General features: G+C 25.2%; 1 protein-coding gene across 2 annotated transcripts in view; it reads right to left on the minus strand.

The window, feature by feature from the left end:
• Positions 1-22,962, minus strand: part of LOC112693834 — a 31,853-nt gene extending 8,891 nt beyond the window's left edge. The window contains exons 1-2 of one of the 2 annotated variants that reach the window (XM_025569078.1): positions 22,102-22,962; positions 7,225-7,565 (exon numbers count right to left, since the gene is read on the minus strand). In XM_025569078.1, the coding sequence (XP_025424863.1) occupies positions 7,225-7,446 (222 nt within the window). In that variant the 5' untranslated portion in view covers positions 7,447-7,565; positions 22,102-22,962. Of the gene's footprint in view, positions 1-7,224; positions 7,566-9,219; positions 9,260-22,101 lie in introns of those variants that run through there. The other variant, XM_025569079.1, reaches the window with a different exon arrangement.
• Positions 22,963-24,336: the final 1,374 nt, after the last annotated feature.

Genomic DNA, 24,336 nt, shown 5'->3' on the forward strand with positions numbered 1-24,336 from the left:
TGGATAACATTTCCGCAATAATATTTCATATATACTCGTGTATAAGGATCCCACGAGACGCGGCAAAGTAGTTTTCTGTTTTTTTAGAAAAACGTATACGTAAAGCAAGTATTTAATTTTTTTCAAAAAGACATCATGTTCATGAAATACAGTGCAGCAACCTACACATTTACGTGGCACCTGGTTACAGTTGCCAAATTGCCTTGAACGAAGGTCTTTCTTCAGCCAATATGCGCGGTCGAGCAGGCATATATGTTACGTATAAATTGTGTGTGTGTATGTGTGTGTGTTTGTGTTTGTGTGTGAAGTTGCACGTGCATAGAACTGATTTGTTGAGAGACTGAGAGTATTGGCCTCGCGTGTGTCAGGTATGCTTGGTTAAAATTTTATTTTCTCTATAATTTTATAGTAATACGCGTTTATGGTCAACGAAACTTAATTAAAAACTAATTGTATAAACGAGAGTAGGTATATAGTTTTATAGATAAAATATGTAACATATTAATTCGTATTATGTACATTATATATTAATATCATAATGAATTTTTTTTTTTTTTAAATATTTTGTTATGGTGTGGTATCAGGTAGTGTCCTCATATCCAATGTCTCTCTAACCCTCACTTAAGTTGAGCTTTAGATGAGAAATAAATTTTACCAACACTCGAGTCCAAATCAAAATACTATACTTTCTATATGTGTATATTATTATATGACTCAAATATGTACATACATATTGTATTGTATATATTTTACAGATTTATCTGACCCCTCAAAAACATAAACTATCATGCTTTTAAAATATGTTCATCATAATGTCCTTAACAACTTGTATTACAAACATCATGCTACTAAATTCTGGTACCACTCTAACACGAGAGACTTTTCACGATTTCACGTGCATTTCATTCTGTATAAACGTAAGATAAAATGTTTATCTTCGATCGTTGTTGCTGAATATTTCGTTCCACTGTGTTATACTCGTAGAGTATCTGTATACAAGTTCTTATATTGAAAACACTTTTTAAATACACGCCCGTGTTGCGCATAAAATTACTTTTGTGTTAATTCAACATTATTGAATATGTGCTAAGAATATAGTATATTGATTAATAGTAAAATATTATCTCCTACTACAATGGATCATATAATTATAATGTATTTTGTTATGATAGTTCCACAGCTCTCTGTTTCAATGTAAAGCAAATATTCAGATTTGTCAATGATTGTATTTATTTTCATTATACACACAAGAACTATAATATTTTTAAATTAAACAACTCAGGTACGTCAATTTTTACTAAACGGTATCGGCACAATAAAGACGTTTAGTAAAGTGTATCTATACTCCGGTAATACAAATTTTAAGTTATAATTAAAGTATAAAATACACGATGTTTTAATTTTTCATGAATTACAGATTTTGTATCTCTGTGTAAGTTATTATTCTTAGAACAAATTTTTCGCATACGTGTACATGAATATTATATATATTTTTTTTACGTCACGAAAACTGTAAATTGTTTTTTTAAATATCGTTCTGAATAATCATGCAACAAAGGAATTAGACAGAGAGCTGCAGTAAGATTTTGAATTCCAAAAATATATTAAGGAAGACCAAAGTTTTAGATTAGTAAAGTGTACTCGAATCTGTATGGATATTTTATTTTGATATCATATTATGCACCAACTGCAGTCTATAATATTCATTTATTTACATTCATAACATATTACTTTGTAAAACTCTGTGTAGTAGAATTGTCTGAAGCATCAACTTAAGCATAATGTTTTTTAATACGTTTCAAAACAAATTATATTCGATTACTGTAGCATAGGAAAATTACAAATAAATAAACAACCAACAGCAAGAAATTGAAAATAAACTTTGTTACAAAATTGTACGGAACAGCAACAAATGAGCAGGTTATGTATAATATACCTGCTTGATACTAATACTAAAACGAAAAATACAAGAATTTATGTATATTCATTGTTTGAATTTTAGGATTTTATATTTTATTTATTGACTGTTGACGTCTTTTAAATTTGAAAGCTACAAATATAACACATTTTTATGATTCAGAGATTCTAGCGTTTAAGGTATTTCTTTAATATTTAATTTTAAATACTAATTAACTTTAGTAATATAAGATAATTGATAATAAAGGGATAAAATCGATCAATATTATCTGATAATAAGAACACTTGGGATGGACCCGTTCGAACTAATTGATATATATATTTGAACCTTATGTAAAAACCATGTGTATAAACATTAAATTCATTTTCCAATTTTTTTAAGTATAACTATTAAAATAAGTACTCACTAATATAGTTTTTAATATTTCTCAAAGTTTTTAAAGATTTTATGAATAAAGTAGAATAGTATAGGATACTACTTGAAAAATTATTTTCTTAATAAAGACTTAAAATTATAGAAATTTAAATCGTAAAAATTATATTGTTTATCCAAAGGAATTTAAGGATTTGATCATGGTTGACCTTCACGCCAGGTAAGGAGTTTATGGATTTATCAAATGATTGGTCAAAACGAAATATCCGTTAAAGTATTGTGAAAGTGTTTTAATGTTCACGCTTTTTTCGATATTGTATGAAAATAAAATGTTTGTTATTTTATTCCATAATATTTTTCTTAGAATTGACTTGTACTATAGAATTATTTGTCTGAAATTCATAATTTCATTTAATATTGATTATAAAACAGTGAAAAAAAGTTATGCGCCTTTCAAAGTCAATGACATTGTTGAATGTAAAAATGAAAAAATTGAAAAAATTAATGATTGAAAATCATGAAAAAATTCCAATTCAAAAGCCGATTGGGTGACGATAACATAAATACGTGTGTCCTTTTTTTTTCTTAAATTAAGGCATTTGCAATAACAAAATAAAAACAATGGTAAGGTTAATATATTTAAAAAATTCTGTTATAATTACTATAAGCCACTATGATACATAATTAAATCGTATAATGTACTAATTTTTAATGTATGTATTTATTTATAATCATGTAGGTATATATTCGTGTTTATTAATGTATGTACTAAATACAATAAAATAAAGTGTTATTTAACCAAAATTATTAATACATATAAAAATTAACATAAACTTGGCAATTAATATTACTTATAATTGTTGTTTGCAGGCTACAATCTAGAGTACCTACTTTTATGGATGGTGAAATATATTGTAATAACTTATAGACAATAATGATTCAAGTCAATAACATTTCCTCTCTGTTTTTGACGTAATGAATTAATAATGATAGTGTGTAAATATTTTTCTTCCTGATAACTTTTTATTACGTAATACTTTTAATAGGTATACCGTTGTCATATACTCATGGTAAATATCTTGTTTTAAATTACTTTATTTCAATAGCTGTATAATAAACATTCATTTACTGTGCACACGTGCGCCATTCATTTGAGAAGATCATGTATTTTTTTAACATCATATATATATATATTTCTATATGCACACAAATATAATAGAAATTATTTAAAAAAAATTCAAAATATTGCATTTACATAATTTTTGTGAATATTTTTATTTTATGTGAAAGGATAAAAATACAACAAGAAATTTCCATATTCCGAAAGAAAATATAAACAATAATTGTATATAATCATTGCACAAATAAAATTATAAGCTGGGAGGGTATAAGACATTGTTGAAATTTACTTGTAATATATACATGCAATTATATGTATGAAAACAATTACAATTTAAAAACTCCACAGAAATCATAATTATTTTCACTATTGTTAAAATTATCACAATGTAAAATAAAAAAATATATTTTTTTGTTCAAACAAGATCACATTTTCCAATCTCCAATTTCTCACTAAGCAAATTTATAATAACAAATTTTTTGGTATCAATTAAAAAAGAAAAATTCTGTTATTTTTATGTGCACTGATTTACCATCAGAAATGTTTCAAAAAATTTGTTGTCAAAATATAAAATGAACAACTTAAAATTGGTTAAAACTTAATCAATCTTTTTGTATAGCGTTATATTTTTTTATATAGTAAGAACATTTAATCCAAAACTATATTTAGAAATTAATTTTTTTCCAGCATTATAATTTTTAAATGATTCATTGTGTTTTCCACTTTTATAAGCACTATTTGGTGATCATATAGGTACGTAAATGATTTATGTATAAACACATTATACACTGTTGATTGATATTTAACGTGGAGCGTTGAGAAATTATCAAGCCACAGGCAATATCTGATTGAACGATTTAATTTTAGAAAAAAATTGTTAATCCTGATCAAACAAATTGTTTTCTTTGTATTGTAGATAATATACTCGTACTTACGCCTATCTCATGATAAATATATGATTATTACTAATTCACAAATTATTATGTTGTAGGAAATATAAATTGCAAAAAAATTGTTTTCGTATCCCGACTACGAATTTGGTATCTAATCGCGCGTGTAACAAATGAAACTTGATTACTGACGGACGATTTTTCATTCGAAGGCTCGAAGGTTACCTATTATACTGTAAAGTATGTATAATGGATAGTTAGAATTATAAGATATATGTAAATAAATAAATACACATTCATAGCTATTTAAATAATCGAACGCAGAACTGACGGCAACCCCTTAGGCAGACTATTAAAAGTTTTCAAAAATAAAATGTTGTTTGTCTCGACTTATATCAATAATACCTCCACCTCAATATACTAATATAGACATTAGACAGGGTCACATATTGTACCTAATGAAAAGTAAAAATTCTGTTTCGTTAAAATTAGATATTAACGAAGAAAGAGTAGGTGATCGGTTTCAACGGCGTTCTCCATGTATTATATTCAAATATCAAAGAAATTTAATTAAATATTTTCCGCCTTTATTTCAGATTTCAAAAGAAAATATTTTATATATTATTCTATAAACGGATTTGTTGAGTGTAATTTTTTTTATACATTATTTTTAACCCACATAGTTGCACATTTTTTAACGCGGTAAATTATATTTTGTTAGACTTATCTAATAAACTGGAAATTACACTAGTATAGAAAGTGTACTTTGATTATATAAAATATTGTATCTGTAAAATATAGTACTTTAAAGTTATAGTATAATTAAAAAAATATTTTTTTATTAAAAATAGCGTGGCAATTAAATACTATAAGAAAAAAAAAGAAATATCACAAAATCATATTTTTTTATTTTTATTTTAATAGCAATCGAATATATTTATGTATTATAGTTTATAGATTGGAAACCGGAACAAATTATCATTTTCCAAATATAATATTGTTTGATTTTTATAGGTATTTAAATGTCGACTTTTGATTTCGATGCTCTAAATGAAGGATAAACTCTACACTCAAATACATAAACATTATTACATAATTCGATAAGAAAAATTAATTTTAAAATGTACCTTTATTTATAATTCAATAAATTACTACCATACGTATAGAATAATTGTTGAATCGATTTGGAGCTCTAAACGCAATAATTACATAAACCCGTTCCGCGAAATAACACCCAAACAAAATTGCGCTTTATATTTTTACATATTTGTTGTATGAAAAAAATTGTACTACAAGGTCACTCAAAGTATGTGGGGATAAAATATCTAGTTTTTAATCTCTCTGCTTATATAATATTTATAAATACATATTAAAATGTATCTATATACTTATAAACTGTATTCAAGGGCACTTTGTATACTCGACAGCGTTGAATATTGATTAAATAAGTTTCATATTTTGTAATTATAATTGTATCAACGATGAATTCTGTGGAATCTGACTGTTGTTAGGTATTATTTTTCTTGCGTATAGTTTTCTCAGTAAAATCGGGTAAGTTTATAGTTTTTTTAAATATTTTATAAGAAAGACATATTTAAAAAGTTCTTATTTTAAATTATATTTAAAAAAAATTGTCTTTTTCAAGAAACACATTGAGAAATCGTTTACTATAATGACTTATTTATATTTCACAAACTTCAAATGTAAAATATGATCATTAATTATGTAACATTTTAAATACATTCAAATTATAAATGAATTTGTATGGTTATATTTTACACTGTTTTAAGTAATAAAACTATTAACGATTTTTATATTAATGTCATATTATAAAACGTCAAACAAATTTTAAATGTTCAAAAATGGTGTTTATGTTTTGTCCGTAATTGTAAATTTTATAGAAAAAATAAGAATATGAATTTCAACAATCAAGCGGCAATACATTTTTTTTATATAATAAAGAATTTTGTGTTTTACGGTTTAAAATCTTAGTACAAGGCTAATCATATTATACGATAACACATAGTAGTTTTCGTAATACATATATGTTCTAAAATACCGGAAGGTTTGGTTCGGTCAACATTTTTTTAAATGTTTATAACTAACTAAGCACGGCATTTACTTATTAGTTGCGCAAAATATTCACATAATTTCAACATGAATAATAAAACTATTATAATGTATAAAATGCTTTATTTTTATTGTTATATTTCAGATCAAATACTTCGTACGTATCAACTCCGACATTCAGTAAAAATTGATTCTTGTTTTTTTTTTTTTTAATTTATAAATAATATAAATATAAATAAATAATACTATTTTTCATTTTCCGTTCCACATACAGTTTTAAATGCCTAAAATTGTGGACGTCTAGTAGCCATCTATGTATTCTAACCGGCAAGACCACGAAGAAGCTTTCGGTTTATGACGCCTACTCAAACCATGCATCTCACGTGACAGATTTTTAAAAAATTTGTCGCGCAATTATTTTTGTTGAACAATGTGATAAACGTCTTTCGAATAATAATAATACTGATAAACGATGAAGCGAAGCATTATAACCATGGTGTTATCGAAAACATCGATGCCATTTAGGTGTATTGTTTTTTAATCGGGAGCAAATATTTTCGAAAACAAAGAAAGCGGATTAATTTCGGATTTTGTCGATGGCGAACAATAAACATAGTGTTTGGAGTACACGTGAACATAATACTTGGACGATGAGGTGAACGCATTGCAAAACGTCGCGAGCTGCAACCGGTACAGAACCACGTTTACGCGGTGGTACGATAATGGCGCGCGCGCGTTTTTACCGTGCACCGTCTTAATATACACGTTGTGTCACGTCCCGTAACGGGTAAGTATAATACATCAATTAGAAGTCCGCGCCTGGGAAGCGCACTGCTATTATGGGTTATACTCACGTCGTCCTCGTCGTCGCGCACGCTGTTCATCCAAAAGCACATGGCCATGCATATCAGCACGGCACCCGATGCCACTAGTCCAACGCCAATGTACCGGACGGCCGGCACCGGTTTCGTGTGGTGGTCGGCTAATCCGAGCCAGTTGAACAACGCACCGATGCACACGAGCGTCATACCGAACCGATACGGCCGCTGCGATTCTTCCGGTACGATCAGTGCCATTTCCGGTGTCCGCTACGTGTATTTTTAACGTTCGCGATCGGTTACGCCGTCGACCACCGTTGTCTCGCGCGCCGGCGGTGCAGGTCTACGGGCCGGTCTAGCCGGTAATACTGTCGTAGCTGGAAAAAAAAAAAAAACCGAACAGATGAGCATAATTTATAGCGCACACACTGCAAGATAATTGTCTCGGTTCGCATATCATTTCGTTTTCGATCCTGGAAACGTTAACAAACCTCTGTTAACGATGAAAAAAATCGCATGGCAAACGCTTTTAACGCACAACAATTATGACGTATTTTATGTATTACGATATTCAAACACAACAGTATACCCATTTGAAATATACCAGTACGTCAACCGTCGGAATAAATATAAATATCGTTTATCAGTTTTGTTTTGTTATGATATTAAATTATAAATAACAATTATAATAACTATCTCGTACAATTGTTTAGTGGATATACATCATTAATTGTGATCGATTTTACAGCTAAAGGTCTACTTGTCTGATAAGCATACGGTAGATTTAAAATTATGAAACTACATATACGTTATATTCATATAAAATAGTGAACAAAACAAAGGATATCAATGCTCGCTTTCTTCCAAACAGCTGCGAATATTTCTGTTCATTAGAGACATGAAGATTATGTTCTAAAAAAAAAAAAGAAAAATTTTACTACCGATTTGAATTTTCGTAGTGATAAATATTTTTCTTGTTCTTCGTTTATCATTAGATATTTTTACTTTTTCAGTCATAGAATTTTACAAAAATTAGTTTTTAAGAATTTAAATATATTTATAATTAAAGATGAATACAATAGACATATTTTACAATTACCTATACTTTCATTGTTTTCGGAATATCGTGTCAACTGCATTTGTAAATAAACAATATCACCATTATTGACAGCAAATATTGTTAGTATCTATCCATCAAAATATATAAAATAATACAAACAAATAGGTATTATATTATATTGAGAGTTATATGAAAAATGTACGTTTAGGAGTTTAATGGTTTACAGAAACACTAGTTCCTACGTGAAAATCTAAGGTGAATGAACCATTTTTATTTGAATAAAAAAAAAGTAATTTCTTCGTTTTTGATTTGCTTTCTTTTTGTCAATTGTCTCTAATATAACAACAGCCGTTTGGTATCACTTCATGGTTCACCAAACGCAGCGTTTCACGCACTATTAGTATCACTTCCCTAACAACTTATGATGATCCACAATAAACACAATTATTTAAAAATTATTCAAAATATAGTTTTTATTTAATGATATTTTTCTACAGCAAAAAATTGTGTATTATTGGTATAAGTTAAATAATTTAATTATTTTATCAATGCTTCATAAATTAGAATTACATTAATAAAGTAGTTTATTGAAAAATAATAAAACTATATAAGATTTTAAACTACTATATATATATATATATAATATATTATATTATAATATTTTTTTTATTTGCTCATATTAATTGTACGAAAAAAAGGGAAATTATGTATAAGTCATTAATTTAAAAATAAATTAAAAGATTATAGCTGTATTTACTCCAAAATAGTTAACTTTGTTTTATAATTAAATGAAATAAATAATATATAAAATATATAAATAGTATATAAAAACAAAAACTTATGAGATATTTTTTTTAAATTATTATTTTTTAAATTTTTAGATTATAAATTATTAATGAATATTTACGTTATACAACAGCCTAAAAGCTTAATTTCTTAGTTCATAAAAATGTAATAAACTTGATACTTACTTGAATTTAGACAGTTTTAATATAATTGTATTTAAACATTGAAATTGTAATATATATAAAATGTTTGAAACTTTTTGTAAAAAAATTTATATTTTGATTGACATTTGTAATCGAATCCTTTAAAAAATACTATTAACATTCAATTATGGATTTTAATCTGTCGCGTAGTTTCCTAGATATTAGTAGAATTCAAAAATGTTTGATCATCGCTTTATAACAAATTTAAAAATAAATAATACATTCTATATAACACTGTATAGTTAATCTAACCGGAATATCAGAAGAAAACTTAATGAATACGGTTTAGATGAAATTTGTTTTCTTTACTTATTTATATCATACATTTTATCAAACTGATCCATTATAATTGCTATCAATTTTCAATTTGTTGTTAATGAGCGATATATTTCTTAATCTCTAATATTATCAAGTATTTTTTACTTGTAAAGGTTAATAGTTAACATTTGTTTTGGACACATTGTTTTCTACGCAAATTTTATACTAGACAACAATGACGCATATATTAAATACCTTACGACTATATTATGAAAACTACTATTTTGAGGTATGCTTAAATAACATTACATACGTCATATTATGTGTTATTCTATGTACATAAAATATTTTTACTACTTATAATCAGGAAAATTGATATGTGTAACACACATGTATATTTGTATGCATGAGTTTATTTTACACAAAGAATTCGTTGATTTAAATTTAAAATACAAAAACAAAACAAAACATCATTAGAACTTAACTAAGTATACAACCATTGATTAAATATACATATTATACGTATATTTAATCAATGATACAACTCCCTCAAAACTCATAAATCATATTTCCTTATCAATAAATTAATTAAATTTAATAATAATACAATAGTATAATTATGTTTATAAAATTATATTTTAATATAATTTATCTGCAAGATGTTTCTTAATACAAATGCTGTTTTTTGGAAAATGTTTTATTATTGTATCATTAATTTTTGTTAAGGAGATGGGATATCAATTTATAGTATAATTTCAGCTAAATTTCGAACTTTTTGAATACTACAATGAAAAAAAAGTATGATTGTTGTACATTATGCTACTAAAGAAGGAATGAAAAAAAAACTATTATAAAACTAAGTATTTGTATGTTCTATGTGAAGTTAAAAATAATAATATCAATATTTAAAATTGTAGTAATTTGTTGTATTAACTTAAATCATAAAATATTTGTTTTGATAAATAATTAACCATATAACTACTGATTACTATAATATAATAAATAGGTATTACAAAAAAATACGGAACAAATCATCACTGTTATTTATCATGTTGTATTACAATAAGTATAGAATAAAAACACCGAAGGTCGTAACTTTGATTCGTATAAAATTGACAGTATTTGTGATTTTCTTACAAAATTTCAGTATCAGCTATGCACCTGGTATTCAGTAAAATTATTCAGCAACAAAAGTACTCTATTCATTTTTTATAAATTTACAAATTTTGTACTGACTGTTTCTTTTGTAATTTGGCTTGTTGAACACTTTAACAAACAACCGATTTGTCAAATAGAGAACATTGATGTTACTTAGGTACATGTTTATTTTTTTAAATAAAACAAAAATATATTTATTACAGTTTTCATTTTAAATATTTTTTTTACGAAGTAATAGAGAATTATATATATCTAAACTTAAATTTTTTCAAAAAAAGATAATATTATAAATATTGTAGTTGTTAAACTACAGCTTAAATAGTAAATTTGAATGATCATACTATATTAGTATGGTTATACATAAATATAAAATCTCAAAGAACAATATATTATTTAAACGTTAAAATATATTAACATGTACAATTTTACTAATAATACTGATTGGATAGAAAATGGAAGAGCTTACAATGAGTTGAAAATCAAATATACTTAATTTAACATAAAATAAATACTGATATAGTATTATATGTGAGATTGGTAATTCGGAGTATAAGTTATAAACTAGATAGTTAGGATGAATCACTTATGTGATGCTAAATTACTAACAAACGATATCTGAGTGCAAAATAAATATTAGATATTAGTTTCTTTAGTTTTTATTATCAGTTATTTTTTGTTAAGTTTGTTTGAAATTGTTTGAAAATAATAAAGGTAAATGTTCCTTAATCAATAATAAAACAGTACCATACTTGTTCAAAAAATTTAATTTATTAAAATTACTGTTGCAATTGAAATTAAAAATAATTAAAACTGATTTATAAATATTAAACTTTCAACGTTATTTATAGGAGTTCGAACCTTAATAGTCAATGATTGTGATAATCAATTAATGTTATTTAAAATGAAAAATGAAAACTTAGAAATAATTAAATATAATTTGTACTATTTTAGTTAGGTAAGTCACTAATACATATTGATAATTAATAGATATGAATTGTATTGTTCAAATACTATTTGATTTTATTACTAAAATCAAAGAAATTCAATTTTTTTTTTTTTAATATTAACAGAGCAAATGTTGGAGAATATCTATACGTATATATTTAGTTGGCTGATTTTATTCATTAATTATTTTTTTTTTTAACCATTATACATTTATAACATTAATTTCACAATTTAGAATACAAAAAGTATAGACAACATCAACATGACCTAGATAGAATATTATATGGTTTATAATATTGATAGTTTTTACTAAATAAAAGCTTTAAAAAAATTTCTAATTTATAAAACAAATTATTATTAAACAAAAACTATTTTTTCATTTATTATGAGTTATATCAACTAAATATATATATATCAATAATATATCAATTTACCAATTATAGAACGTGAATTTAATGGATAAATATTTCTAGGCATAATAGGCTATAACAACACAATGTAAAATTATAATTTCGTTATGTTTATATCAAGCTAATTCAATAAATAATAAATATGATTTGTTAATTAAATCGTACGTTTAATTTAATTCAAATTCAGTAGATATTTGTGTTCTTTAATATTTTATTTTATTGAATATGCATCTTATATATTATGAATAAAATCATTTTATTAGACAAAAAAACTTTATATGTATTAAGTATTTATTAAGAGAAATTAATAAAAAATACGTTAAAGGAAAACACACAAACATCTAATACAAAAGTAGAAAGGAATTTTTTAAGGAACTTATAAGATATTTACCTCGCTAGGATGTATTATTATTTCTAAATTTTAACGAAGGCTAATAAACTTCTTTTTCTATGGGTATAAAAGTAAAATCAAACATATGTGAATATCTGCGAACTCGGAATAAAAATCGTAATTATGAATGTAATGTATTTAATTTTACCTATCGTATAATTTCTTACAAATAAAAAATACCTACTCCAGGTCACGAAACTTTATAGTGTAATGTTATTGAGTTTAACACAAGTAAAACAAAGATATACATTTTAAGTTATCTTGTGAATTAGTTTACTGCTTATTTGAGTATTAAGTATTTACCATATCATTTGTAAATTGTTATGAGTCAACAATATAAATAAAAGAAAATTATAAAATATTTGAACAGCTTGTATTATAAACCTTTTATTAAAGCTGTTCAACTATAATAGTTTTATTTTATACACTTTATCAGCTGGTAAAGATGATTCATTATTTAACACCTAGATAAATCTTTTTAGCTTTCCATTAGTTTCCATACGACATGTTATAATTTTGTAATATTACTATAGAACAAAATTTACTATAAAAAGTTAAATTTGATTAATTTGATTTGATTCTTTGTTTCAAACGTTTTATGGAATAGTTATTTTGTTATATAGATGGGTTCAAATTAAATTCTAAATAATTGACAACGTGTTTTTTAATCATTTACAGAAATTGTGAACTTTTAGATAAGAATTTTGATGTAGTTCATAAACTATTATGAGTTTACAATTTAAATCATCATAATAATCAAGGGGTAATACATAATATTTGAAATTTGACATAGTTTGTAATAATTTAACAAGACTACTCATTATATTATTTTATCGTAGTATACATTTATTACATGATTTTTGAACAAATTATTTAAGCTATATGGTATTTCACGTTGATTTGTCTTTATTTAATTTCTTTCTAATTATTTAACAGTATACTTATTTAAAATATTTCAACTAAATTTTAAAGATATCTAAATTAATAAATATCAATCTATTAACATATTTAAATTAGAAATCTTAGTTAAGTTAATGTAGGATACAGTATGAAAAATAGATATTAGCTTTAATTTAATTTTAAGTCCACATGACCCTCACAATACATTTAATTATAAAAAAACACACCAACCTTGTTCATTTTAAATGTATCTGAACCTACGTACGTACGAAAGTAATAAAAAATAAATGATTGTGAAAAAAAGGCATAATCGGTATCCAACGGTGACAACACAATATACATTTGCAATAATAACATCTGCATTTTGTCATTAAAATTGGTGAAAATGTTTTCCTAATAATGAATAAACCAAAACTATTATATATAAATATGATGACATTCATTACGTTAGCGTTAAGTGAAATTTACTTTAATTTTGTCTTATGAACAAAATGTTTATTTCAAGGATGACTGGAGGGGGATATTAACCTCACAAAGAAAAATGCATACCCCAAAAAAAATGTGTATTTATTTATTAATTATTTACTCATACGGCGTACCGTATACCACATACCCCCTTGAAAATATACGATACCTTTCCACCGGAATAAAAAGTCTAAAATAAATACAGGAACATATACTAAATAATTCGATAGTGCATTTATCTATTATTTTGAAACGTGTTATTTAACTATAATTAATTTATTGTTTTTCAAATTCTGTATACATTTTGTAAAAATCTTAACTTATTACTAATAATGGAAATTTGATTGTACAATTATACTCAGAATTTTTTTTTTTTTTTTATTAGTTTTCAATTCTTAGATTAGTCTACATTAAATATTCTTTCCATGATTATCATGCTGTTTTTTCTTGTGCTAAATCATTTAAGTGCTTATAAAACTCGATTTTTGCATCTAAGATTATTTGACTAATATAACTCGTTTTTTTGGCCATCCTCTTCCGTGCTTCCTTACTATCATATCTCCCAATATTTTGCTGTGCAGTTTTTGGTAATATCTCAGTATATACCATCACCTAAATCTTAGATTATTTAGGAAGGTTAATTTCTTTTTAACTAAATCAAGCACTTTTTTGTTTATTTCCATCCCCGTCAATTTTATTTACTTTACTTTTTGTATACACCACATTTCTAGAGCTTTTGATGTGGTTTCATATTTTTTTTGTCCAGCGCCCATATTTCACTTCCACATAATATGCTCTACTCCATACATACGTTTTAGTTAAAAGTTTTCTTGTATTTATAACTACATTTTTTGGTGTTGGTAATTTACTCTTAAGTAAAAATAGTTTTTTTACTTGTCCAACTATACTTTTTATTTCCTTTTCTGATCTCCTATCATTGTTTATAATCCTAAATATTTAAATTGTTTTACTTCTTCTATTATTTATTTTAAGAAATAATATCAATTTTTGGTCCATTTTGTTTACTGCATATATATATATATTGATTTTGTATTTGTCATATTTATATTTAATTTGAATGTTAAAAATATGTTTTCCATTTCAATAAATGCTGTTTTTAAAAACAATTTTGTCGTAGCAAGTAAAATTATATAATTTGCAAATCTTATCATTAATTAAAGAATACCTCATATTATTATTCTTATCTTTTTCTCTTCTAGTTGGTATTTATATCTTTTATCGCTTTTTTGACGTAGAAATAAATAATGAGAGTAACTGTGGTCAGTATTGTCTTACTCCTTTTTGTATGTTAGCTATTTTTTTTCGTAGAATTAATTTTAATTTCAACTTCCTGTTTTTGGTATAATATACATAAAATATTTCTGTATTTAATGCATATGGTAATATTGTCAATAATATTAAACAATATTTTTAAATTGACATTGTCAAGAGCTTGTTTTAATTCTACAAAAGCCATAAAGGCTTTCTTTCGTCTATCTATTTGTTTTTCTAGTATTATAATTAAGCTTAGTATTGCTTCTCTGGTACCCAGAAAATTACTTATTAAAAATATTTTAAACTTTATATGTGCCTACCAAACTCACAGCAAATATTATTATGTTTTATCCGAAATTAATCTAAACAGGATATTCACCATTGTTGTTATAACCTTATTTTATTTGATAGTAAAACAAATCATAAAACTAAGGCCAGAAACTCCATAACTATTTTAAATCACTTTCAAAAATTCTATATAAAGTATACACACATTACCTAAGTTATTAATGATAAAAAACAATTATAAATCTTTCAATAAATTTTTAAAAGCTTATGAGCTTAAATTAATTTCATTATTTAATTACAGTTTACTTGATTAAATAATCGCAGTCATCCAATATTTCGTTTAACATATAAAAATTCCTTAAAATTAAAGATTTTCAAATCTTTAAATTAATAATCCTCAAATTTAAGTATTATAACTTCTAACATTATCAATACTTTATGTTATTTAAAAACGAATGCATATTGTTAATTTTGAACTAATTCGCAACAAAATCCACCATAGCCAATCTTAATTCTACTATTAATAAAAAAGAAGACTCAGAATTATTTGAGAATAATTTTAAGAAGTGTAAATGCAGTTGAATATGTCGAAGGCAAATACGTGAAAAAGATGTTACTTTTTACTACAAAATTGTATTTTAAAGATTGTTAGACCAAGGTTGGGGTGATAAAATTGTAAAAATATTTTATGTTATAACTTGAACTATAAAAAATTCTTTAAATATAAGATGATTAGTTGATTAATATACATTTACTATTTTAGACTTTCTAATAGATTTTAATATATTAATGTTATAACACTTCAACAATTTAATGTAGTAATAAGAACATAAATTTTTTTTTAAATGATAATTATTATAACAAAAATAATTTTGTCTCATATAAATCTATTCATTTTTAATTTTACATTTATTGGATAAACCAATAAAACTTATAATTTTGTTTTCATTGATATTTTATAATAAGTAAACATTTAAAGTTAAAATTAAGTTACTCAGCAATAAATGTAGTGTTTTAAGTAACAATATAAAATATTTTGTAAAATAAACCATAAGCATAGTTATTCAATTTGGTACTTTATTGAGCTTAAAAGTGATTTATATATTTTAAAAATAATTGTACTTTTGTAAAAACATAAAAAGTTTTCAATATTAATATTAGATTCTATTATTTCATAATACTTAATATATGGATATTTTTAATGTAAAATTATTTTAAAATTATCATTGTAAAATTTAATTTCTCTCTTCCTCCAGAATCTTAAATAAAATTGAAAATAATTTTAATTTCAATCTGATTCTTTAAATACAATACACCTGAATCAGAATTGTACATATAATATTATTTAAGATAACTTTCACTTATTATTAAAATTTATTTTTTGTTTTTTTTTTTTTTTTTTTAATTTGCAAACTCATTAATCGGAAAATTTAATATTCTATAAGGTTTATAATTTTTATAATAATTTAATACAAAAATTTTAGTCCTCTGTGTCTAATTCTTAATTTATTAATAATACAAGTGTAAATTTTCAAGATTCATTTGATGCAAATGATCCATTTTTAAGAATTTAAATTACTATCTTAACGTAATAATAATAATGTATATAATTCAAAAATACTTCATAAACAATTTTCTCAAATATTCGAAAAAAAATATACATCCAAAAATATTTTATAATTTTAATGAAATAAAATATTTTTTAAAAAATATAATTTTAATAGAACAACATTTATTTACTTAGAAAAATGTGTCATTACTTATATATCTAAGAAATTAAAACTGTATGATGTGATGACTACATAAATTCTTAAAAAAATTCTTAGAAGTCACTCCCATCTGACAAGTGTTTTCCGTCATAATATTTAGCAAAACAAAATGTGTATAGGTATATAATAATATATAAAATAATAACGTGTATAAGATTGGCAATTTGATACTGATTATATTAAAATTCCCTATTATTATAAATGTACAGACTTGAAGAGGAAAATAATGTTAAGAAATGTGTTATATGTATCACTAATGTCACCTATCGAGTTTGAAAACAGTAATTGATAAACGAAACAATATGAAAGTTTATTTTCTTATACGTATATTTATTACCTATTACTGGGGTGCAACCGGATGTAAGGAATGTATAACATTTGGTAGAATCTGGTATTATTCAAACTATCAAATATACGTTTAAATAAGAGTTTTGATACGATACTTATTTGAAATTTGGTTTAAAAATTATGTATAAACATTGGTTAGCATCAAATTTAATGAATATGACTGACAAGAAATATTATAATCAATTATGTACAGTATTTTATTATTTATAAAAATAAATAATAGCTAATGTTTCTAGTATGTATCAATAGTGCTCCTTGATGAACCTTAGTTATGTGAATTTCTAATAATTATAATATTATTAAAAATATTGATTAAAATGTATTTTTCGTTTTTTCTAGAGTTGGTTATTTTCATGTATAAAGCGTTTTATACGTTACAATGTAACGTTATAATGTTATATATGTCATATATAATATCTTACGTATAAAATTAATATAACGTATCTTTTTTATTTTTGAAATTCACTCTTAAAAATTTTAAAAAACTTTGTTTTTCAGATTTTAAATTAGTTTTTTAATTTTTATACTTGGTAAAAATATATAAGGTAGGTAGTTAAAAATCCTATGTGTTGCATAAATAATAAAAAAAATACTTTTGTTTGCATTTTTATTTTCTCAGTATTTCAAATAATAAAATAATAAAGTATTGCCACAGACACAAAATATAATAAATTATTACATTCATATATTAAAGTAAAATTTGAATATTATCAAATAAATAATATGAAATATTTTTATAAATAAAAAAATTTCTTTTTCTATTTTCTTTAATATTTTTTTATTTTTCTATATTAAATAATACATAAAAAAACAATCATCTACGTACGATTATTTAAACTAGAATATTAATATTAACTATTAAATACTTAAATTTTTCGTGTATAATACTCGTATAATAATATAAAAATATTTAAGTTGTTGTAAATAACAAAAATATAATTAATTTAATCTAAATACGTCAGTGATAAGATAATGATAATTATTAATAATATATTAATAGCATTACAATTATCTATTTATTGTTTTTATTTCCTTTTGTTATTTTAAGTTCAAATTATAAATGTATTTTTGTTTATTAGGAATTTTATTTTTAATGTTATAAATTGTTTATAATTATGATTTTTATACCATATGTTTTACACGTACAATACGTATTACACGTGTTATACTGTACCATATCATACATTTTTATTATTTATACATTTTAACTCTGTTTTTTTCTATTCAAAGATACAGCAGAATTATTGGGCAAACTTAAATTACTTTAATTTTTGAAATTAAATTTATTTAAATATACATTTATTATAATTGAAATTTTTAAATCTGGTAAATTGAAGACTGAGAATAAACATTTTTATTTAATACTTTTCTACGTGATCCTCATATTATAATCTTAAGATACTTAATACGAGCTAATAAATAATATTATTGTTATTAATATTGTCATTATATTGTGCTATCAACTAGTGTAGTGGTTGGTAACTGGCAGATCGCAATTCGAATTAGAACCGCGGAAGGCAGATAAATGGACCATCAACATATCTTACTTAAATGCATTAATTGTATTTTTAAATAATTTTTACAACGATCGATGAAAAAATATAGTGTTTTATTAGTATTATATATATTTTACAGTTGTCTCATAACAAACATTTATTTTCTCAGGAACCCGTTTATTATTTTAATCTTCTGGACTCCAATGGGAATCACTTGTCGAACTCTGAACTAGTGGGCAATTATGGACACGTTATCGAATACAAATGAAATAATCTAAATCAATGTCTGATAGAGCGACTATAACATTTGGCTATTTTGTTGATAGATATTGAATTGCATTTTAATTAATATGTTTATTATACTTAGGTCTGGATCAGGAGGATCAAGGAGGAAACTATAGTCCCAGATTGCTATATATTTTATAATCGTTAGCTAATAAATTTACATAAATGTTATAATTAAATTATTATTAAATTTATAATAAAACATTTACTGATTAAAAAAATTAAATTGTTTTGAGTGAAAGAATTTCACCAAAAGTAATAGCCTCCCTTATATTGTAACCATAAGACTTTGAGTACCTGTTTACTTATTAAATATTTTATACTATTTTTCTAATAATGGTTAATACTTAATACTTATTTTTAAACATTTGAAATTTTCAATTATTTAGATGAAAAATAAATAGCCTTAATATTTATTTATTTTTATTTAGAATAAGGCTTAAACTACAATATTATTAACTTGTTGTGAGGTTAAAGTGTGGACCTAAAAGGGGATAACATCATGTGAGAGCATTCATATAATAATACTAGTGTTTATTATATAATGTTATATGATTATTTTACAAGATTTTGTTTAAATTAATTCAATCGAAAAATATAAAAATTTTGGCAGTGTTCCGTTAGTTGAAGGCTTCTTTTGTATTTCTTTTTGATGGATTTATGAGAAGGTGAAGTGTTGAGTATTTTGGGCAGTCGTTGATAATGTGTGCGATTGTGATAAAAAATTTGTATATGTTACACGTAGGTTTGGGTTCCTCGGCGATAAGGTACGACTGCATAAGGTGATAGTGGCCTATTTTGGCTCTGTTAATAACAATTTTTCTATCCTGCCTGAGTTGTCTTGGATATTGATTTTTTGATATTCTTCAACTTGTTGTCATGTGTCTAGGAGTCCCACTGGTTTTGCCATATTTTTGTTATTAATTTGTAAGCTCCGTTAATTAAGCTAATAATTGATAATTTACTTAGATTGTTCATGTTGTTGGTAATTGTGGCTGAAGGCGCTTCATTCGCCAATGTGTCTACTTTTACGTTCCTTGGAATTCCTACATATATTGGGACTCATGTACTATAGATTATATTTTATTTCTTAATGTGAAGATAATTTCCTATATATGCTGTACCAGTTCATTTTTTGGATTTTGGGTTTAAAGAGAGGTTAGGGCACTAAAAAAGTCGCTGATATTTAATTCAGGATTATTGTTACATAGAGCTAAGTATTATGCTACTGTGTACATTGAGTATGTTTCCGCTGTGCAATTTCTGGTAAATGAAGGAAGTTGGTAGTTTTTGACTAAAGGACTCACTATTATTGAGAAACCTATTTCGTTTTTGTTTTTGAATCCGTCTGTGTAAATCAGCGGGCGATTTTTGAAATGTTGTACATTCTCATTATAATATTTATACCTATAATATATAGGTTAATATATAGGTTTTATATAATCATGATAATTTTTCTTGTAAGTTATCAAATATTATCAAGCAATATTATGACTATATATATATATATATATATATATATATAACTACTCATATTTTTTACGTAAAATATATCTTGAAGACTATAATATGATTAGCTATATAAGTTTTATACAAAACACGTCAAAAAATACTCTGGTTTAAGATGCCTTGTAAGAGTTACTAATAGTTTTACTCGATAGTCGTATTTTTGATTTTCTTACAAATTAAAAACATGTTCAATCACAAATTATAACATTATTTTACAAAAACAATGTTTTTACGTAATTTACCAAAAAAATCGTATTTTTATTAATTAATTAATTAATAATCATTATCCAATAATAGTTTGGTTTTAATTTAATTTAATGTGATTTAGCGTGAGAAAAATTTAAAACCTATAAAGTACATTATAATAAAACAAAATAAATTGAATGGTCAGCTGAAGTCAAAATTTTCATTTTTTGAAATAGATAACAAAGTTAACATAGTTATCATTGATTTACTATGTATACTATTGTAAAATATTAACTATTATAACATTGATTACAATAAAGTACAAACATAATTTACCAGTTACAATATAAACTTAATTACATTGCCCTTTTTCAACAAAGTATTTATTACAATATTAATAATAGCTATCATGAATAAATAAGTAAAATAAAATAGATTATAAAATTAATTGTTTTATTATCTCCGATAATAATTCATTCAGTAAGTACATGATATTAATCTGATAGAGACTAAACTATATTATTATGACAATACATGATAACAGATAACAGCTTTTCAATAGCACTGCAGCGTACCGAATTTGAATAAACGAACATAATTATTTTCGCTATAATTATATTTTTTCCAATACCATTAAACTAATCTGATTTTGTGTTACTTAAAGTTTATATTGTCAAATTTTTATTTGTATATTAAAGTTTAGAATGTTAAGAGTTGTCAAGTAGGAGGAAAGAAGAATTAAAAATATGGTAGTTTTAAATCTAACCTTTCTTGTAATTGAAAGACATATTTAGTTAATGTTTTAGTTTAAAATTTAACATATATAATTACATTTATTTATATTATTACTCTTACTATTTTTTTTTTTTTAATGATAGATTATTTGTAATCTTACACTATATTAATTCATATTGCATATTATTGGACGATTTTTTCTTCCTAAATTTCGTTATTTTACCATGAAAATGAATAAAGGATAGGTATATTTATATTTTTACGTTACCCTCGAGTGTCATTATGTCCTTAAGCATAGCGTAGGTATACGAAAACTCTAATGCTTTTGATTAACAATAAATGCAGTCATAGGCGAAAAAAAAATAATGTTAAACTCATGATCGGCAAATCAATGTGTGAGAAAAAATTCAAAGAAAAAACATGATAAATGTAAAACAAAAGTTTACCTTGGTGACAGAAGACCAACGACGTCACGGCGGATGTGTTCTGTGGATTTATCAAATTTTTTTTTCGACAACACTACAGCCAGAAATATTACGAACAGTTGATTCAAATAGCTGTCAATGACAATTGGTTATTGTTTTTTTTCTTCTCTTTTCAAATCAAAACGCTGTAGCTGAAGCGATACAACAACAATGTACCGTCGTGATATCGTTCGCGGAGGCGACGTCGGTGGTGGACTCGTTTCTTTGAGTGGGCGCCAGATGTACGATTTTTGATATTTTTGTGGACCTATATAATATGTACAGGTACCGGGTACAGAACTGTCTATCCGGTTACCGAAACTGTTCGATTCGTAATGGAACTACTTGTCCAAATGAACGTCGTCATCGCGAGATGTTCGAGCGAAATGCGAATTCGATCGAGTCGCGAAGACCAAGGCGAAAATACTGGAAATGTTTCAAACAAACTAACGATCATGTACGATTAACGGCCGGTTAGGTTCGATATATTGTCGCGCGCGGAACGACAGTGCGATACGAAAGACAGCAGTGGTGAAAAGCCTCGGACGCAAGGAAAAACGAACACGCGCGATTTCCGTTGCAAAACAATAATTACACCATAAACACTAATACGGCACACGTAATGTACACTTATAATTATATTTTATACGCGATAAAATACAATATAAAACACTGTGATTCATATATCCTACACGCATGCGAGACCGACGATTAATCGACGACGACGGGTATGTCCGTTACTGCGCATACGAACCAAACGTCGGCGTGTTCGCCGCCGGACTGTCAAACGTGGTATTCGCGGTGCACGCGTACAGCTACCGCTGTTAAACGGTGGCGACGGCGACAGTAACGCGGTTACGGCGCGCGGTGGCGGTAATAATTGCGACCGATTCACCACGACCGTACGGCGACGTCACGCAGCGCGCGCGCTATGACTCTTTTTCCGAATACGTCTATACAATCCTATACCGGGTGTGCCTAACCCTAGGCCGTGAAGTGCAACGCTCCCATCACTGGTTAATATTATATTACATTATCATTTCGTTTCTCAACCTTTGGTAATGTCATGGCCCATAAATATAAGCCAACAGTGAAGTTAGTCACTTCACGGTCTCATTACATTGAATACTGATTTCAGCCTAATTACCGTTTATAAATATTTGATCACTTATAGGAAATGTAACTACATATAGTTAGTATACGCTTATTACGGAAAGAAATCATTTCTAACTATGTGCATGTTTTTGTCGGTTTAAAAAAATATTGATAAAAGTTTATTTTTTTAAGTATCATTTAATTATTTCTGATCGACGCAACCAGCCGTTGTACATGGGATCGTAGCCCTCCAGGCTGAAAAACTATGTATTAAGTTTGGCGTTGAAACTGCACCGTACATGACATCCAACTATCCTATAGGTGCATAAATATTTGGAAAAAGCGTTAAACCACATTAATTTCACAAATAACATTTTATTTCGAAAACGCGTATGATTTCTTTTTTTAATAGGTAATGATTAGGGATCGGGACTTCTAGAAGTTTGCATGTTTTTAAATAATCATCAAAAACATAGCTAAGTAATATTGAAATTTGTTTCGTAGCAATACAAATTTATATTTAAAATTTATAGTTGAATATTTTGCATATTTGACAATTTTTTCATTTATACGTGAATATTTGACATTTATATGAAGAAGAAAGATTTTTAATCTTATAAAAAAAAATATGGATTTATTTCTTCATCTATCGCTCGACTTGAAACCCAAGGTTACTTACTGAATCCATTAAAATAATTAAAACTACAAAATAACCTATACATTATGCAAAAATTGAAGGATCTGCACAAACTAGATCAATTTATGATACAATTAAAAATGTTTTGGAGAAAAATATTGGATTTGATCAACTAGAAAAAATATCGAACATTTTAAATGGATACAATTAATCTATAGATGGATTGTCGGGAAATATTAGTAGTATTAGCCTACCATTTTTTAAGTTTGCATCAATAAGTTCCTTATTTATTCAGGCCATTCAAATTTTCCAACTAAGAAAATATCTTATAGTCTAATGTAATGCTTAAGGTAATTAGTACTATATTAAAAATAGAAAAAATTTGTTCAACAATAAATGTTGAAAACAAATCTGAAAAAAAGAAAATAATTATCTCAGATAATCATATCTATCATACCCAAAAATATTATTATTATTTATTACTA

The sequence above is a fragment of the Sipha flava genome, unplaced genomic scaffold, assembly GCF_003268045.1.
Source record: "Sipha flava isolate LNK unplaced genomic scaffold, YSA_version1 118_pilon_pilon, whole genome shotgun sequence".
Lineage (NCBI taxonomy): Eukaryota > Metazoa > Arthropoda > Insecta > Hemiptera > Aphididae > Sipha > Sipha flava.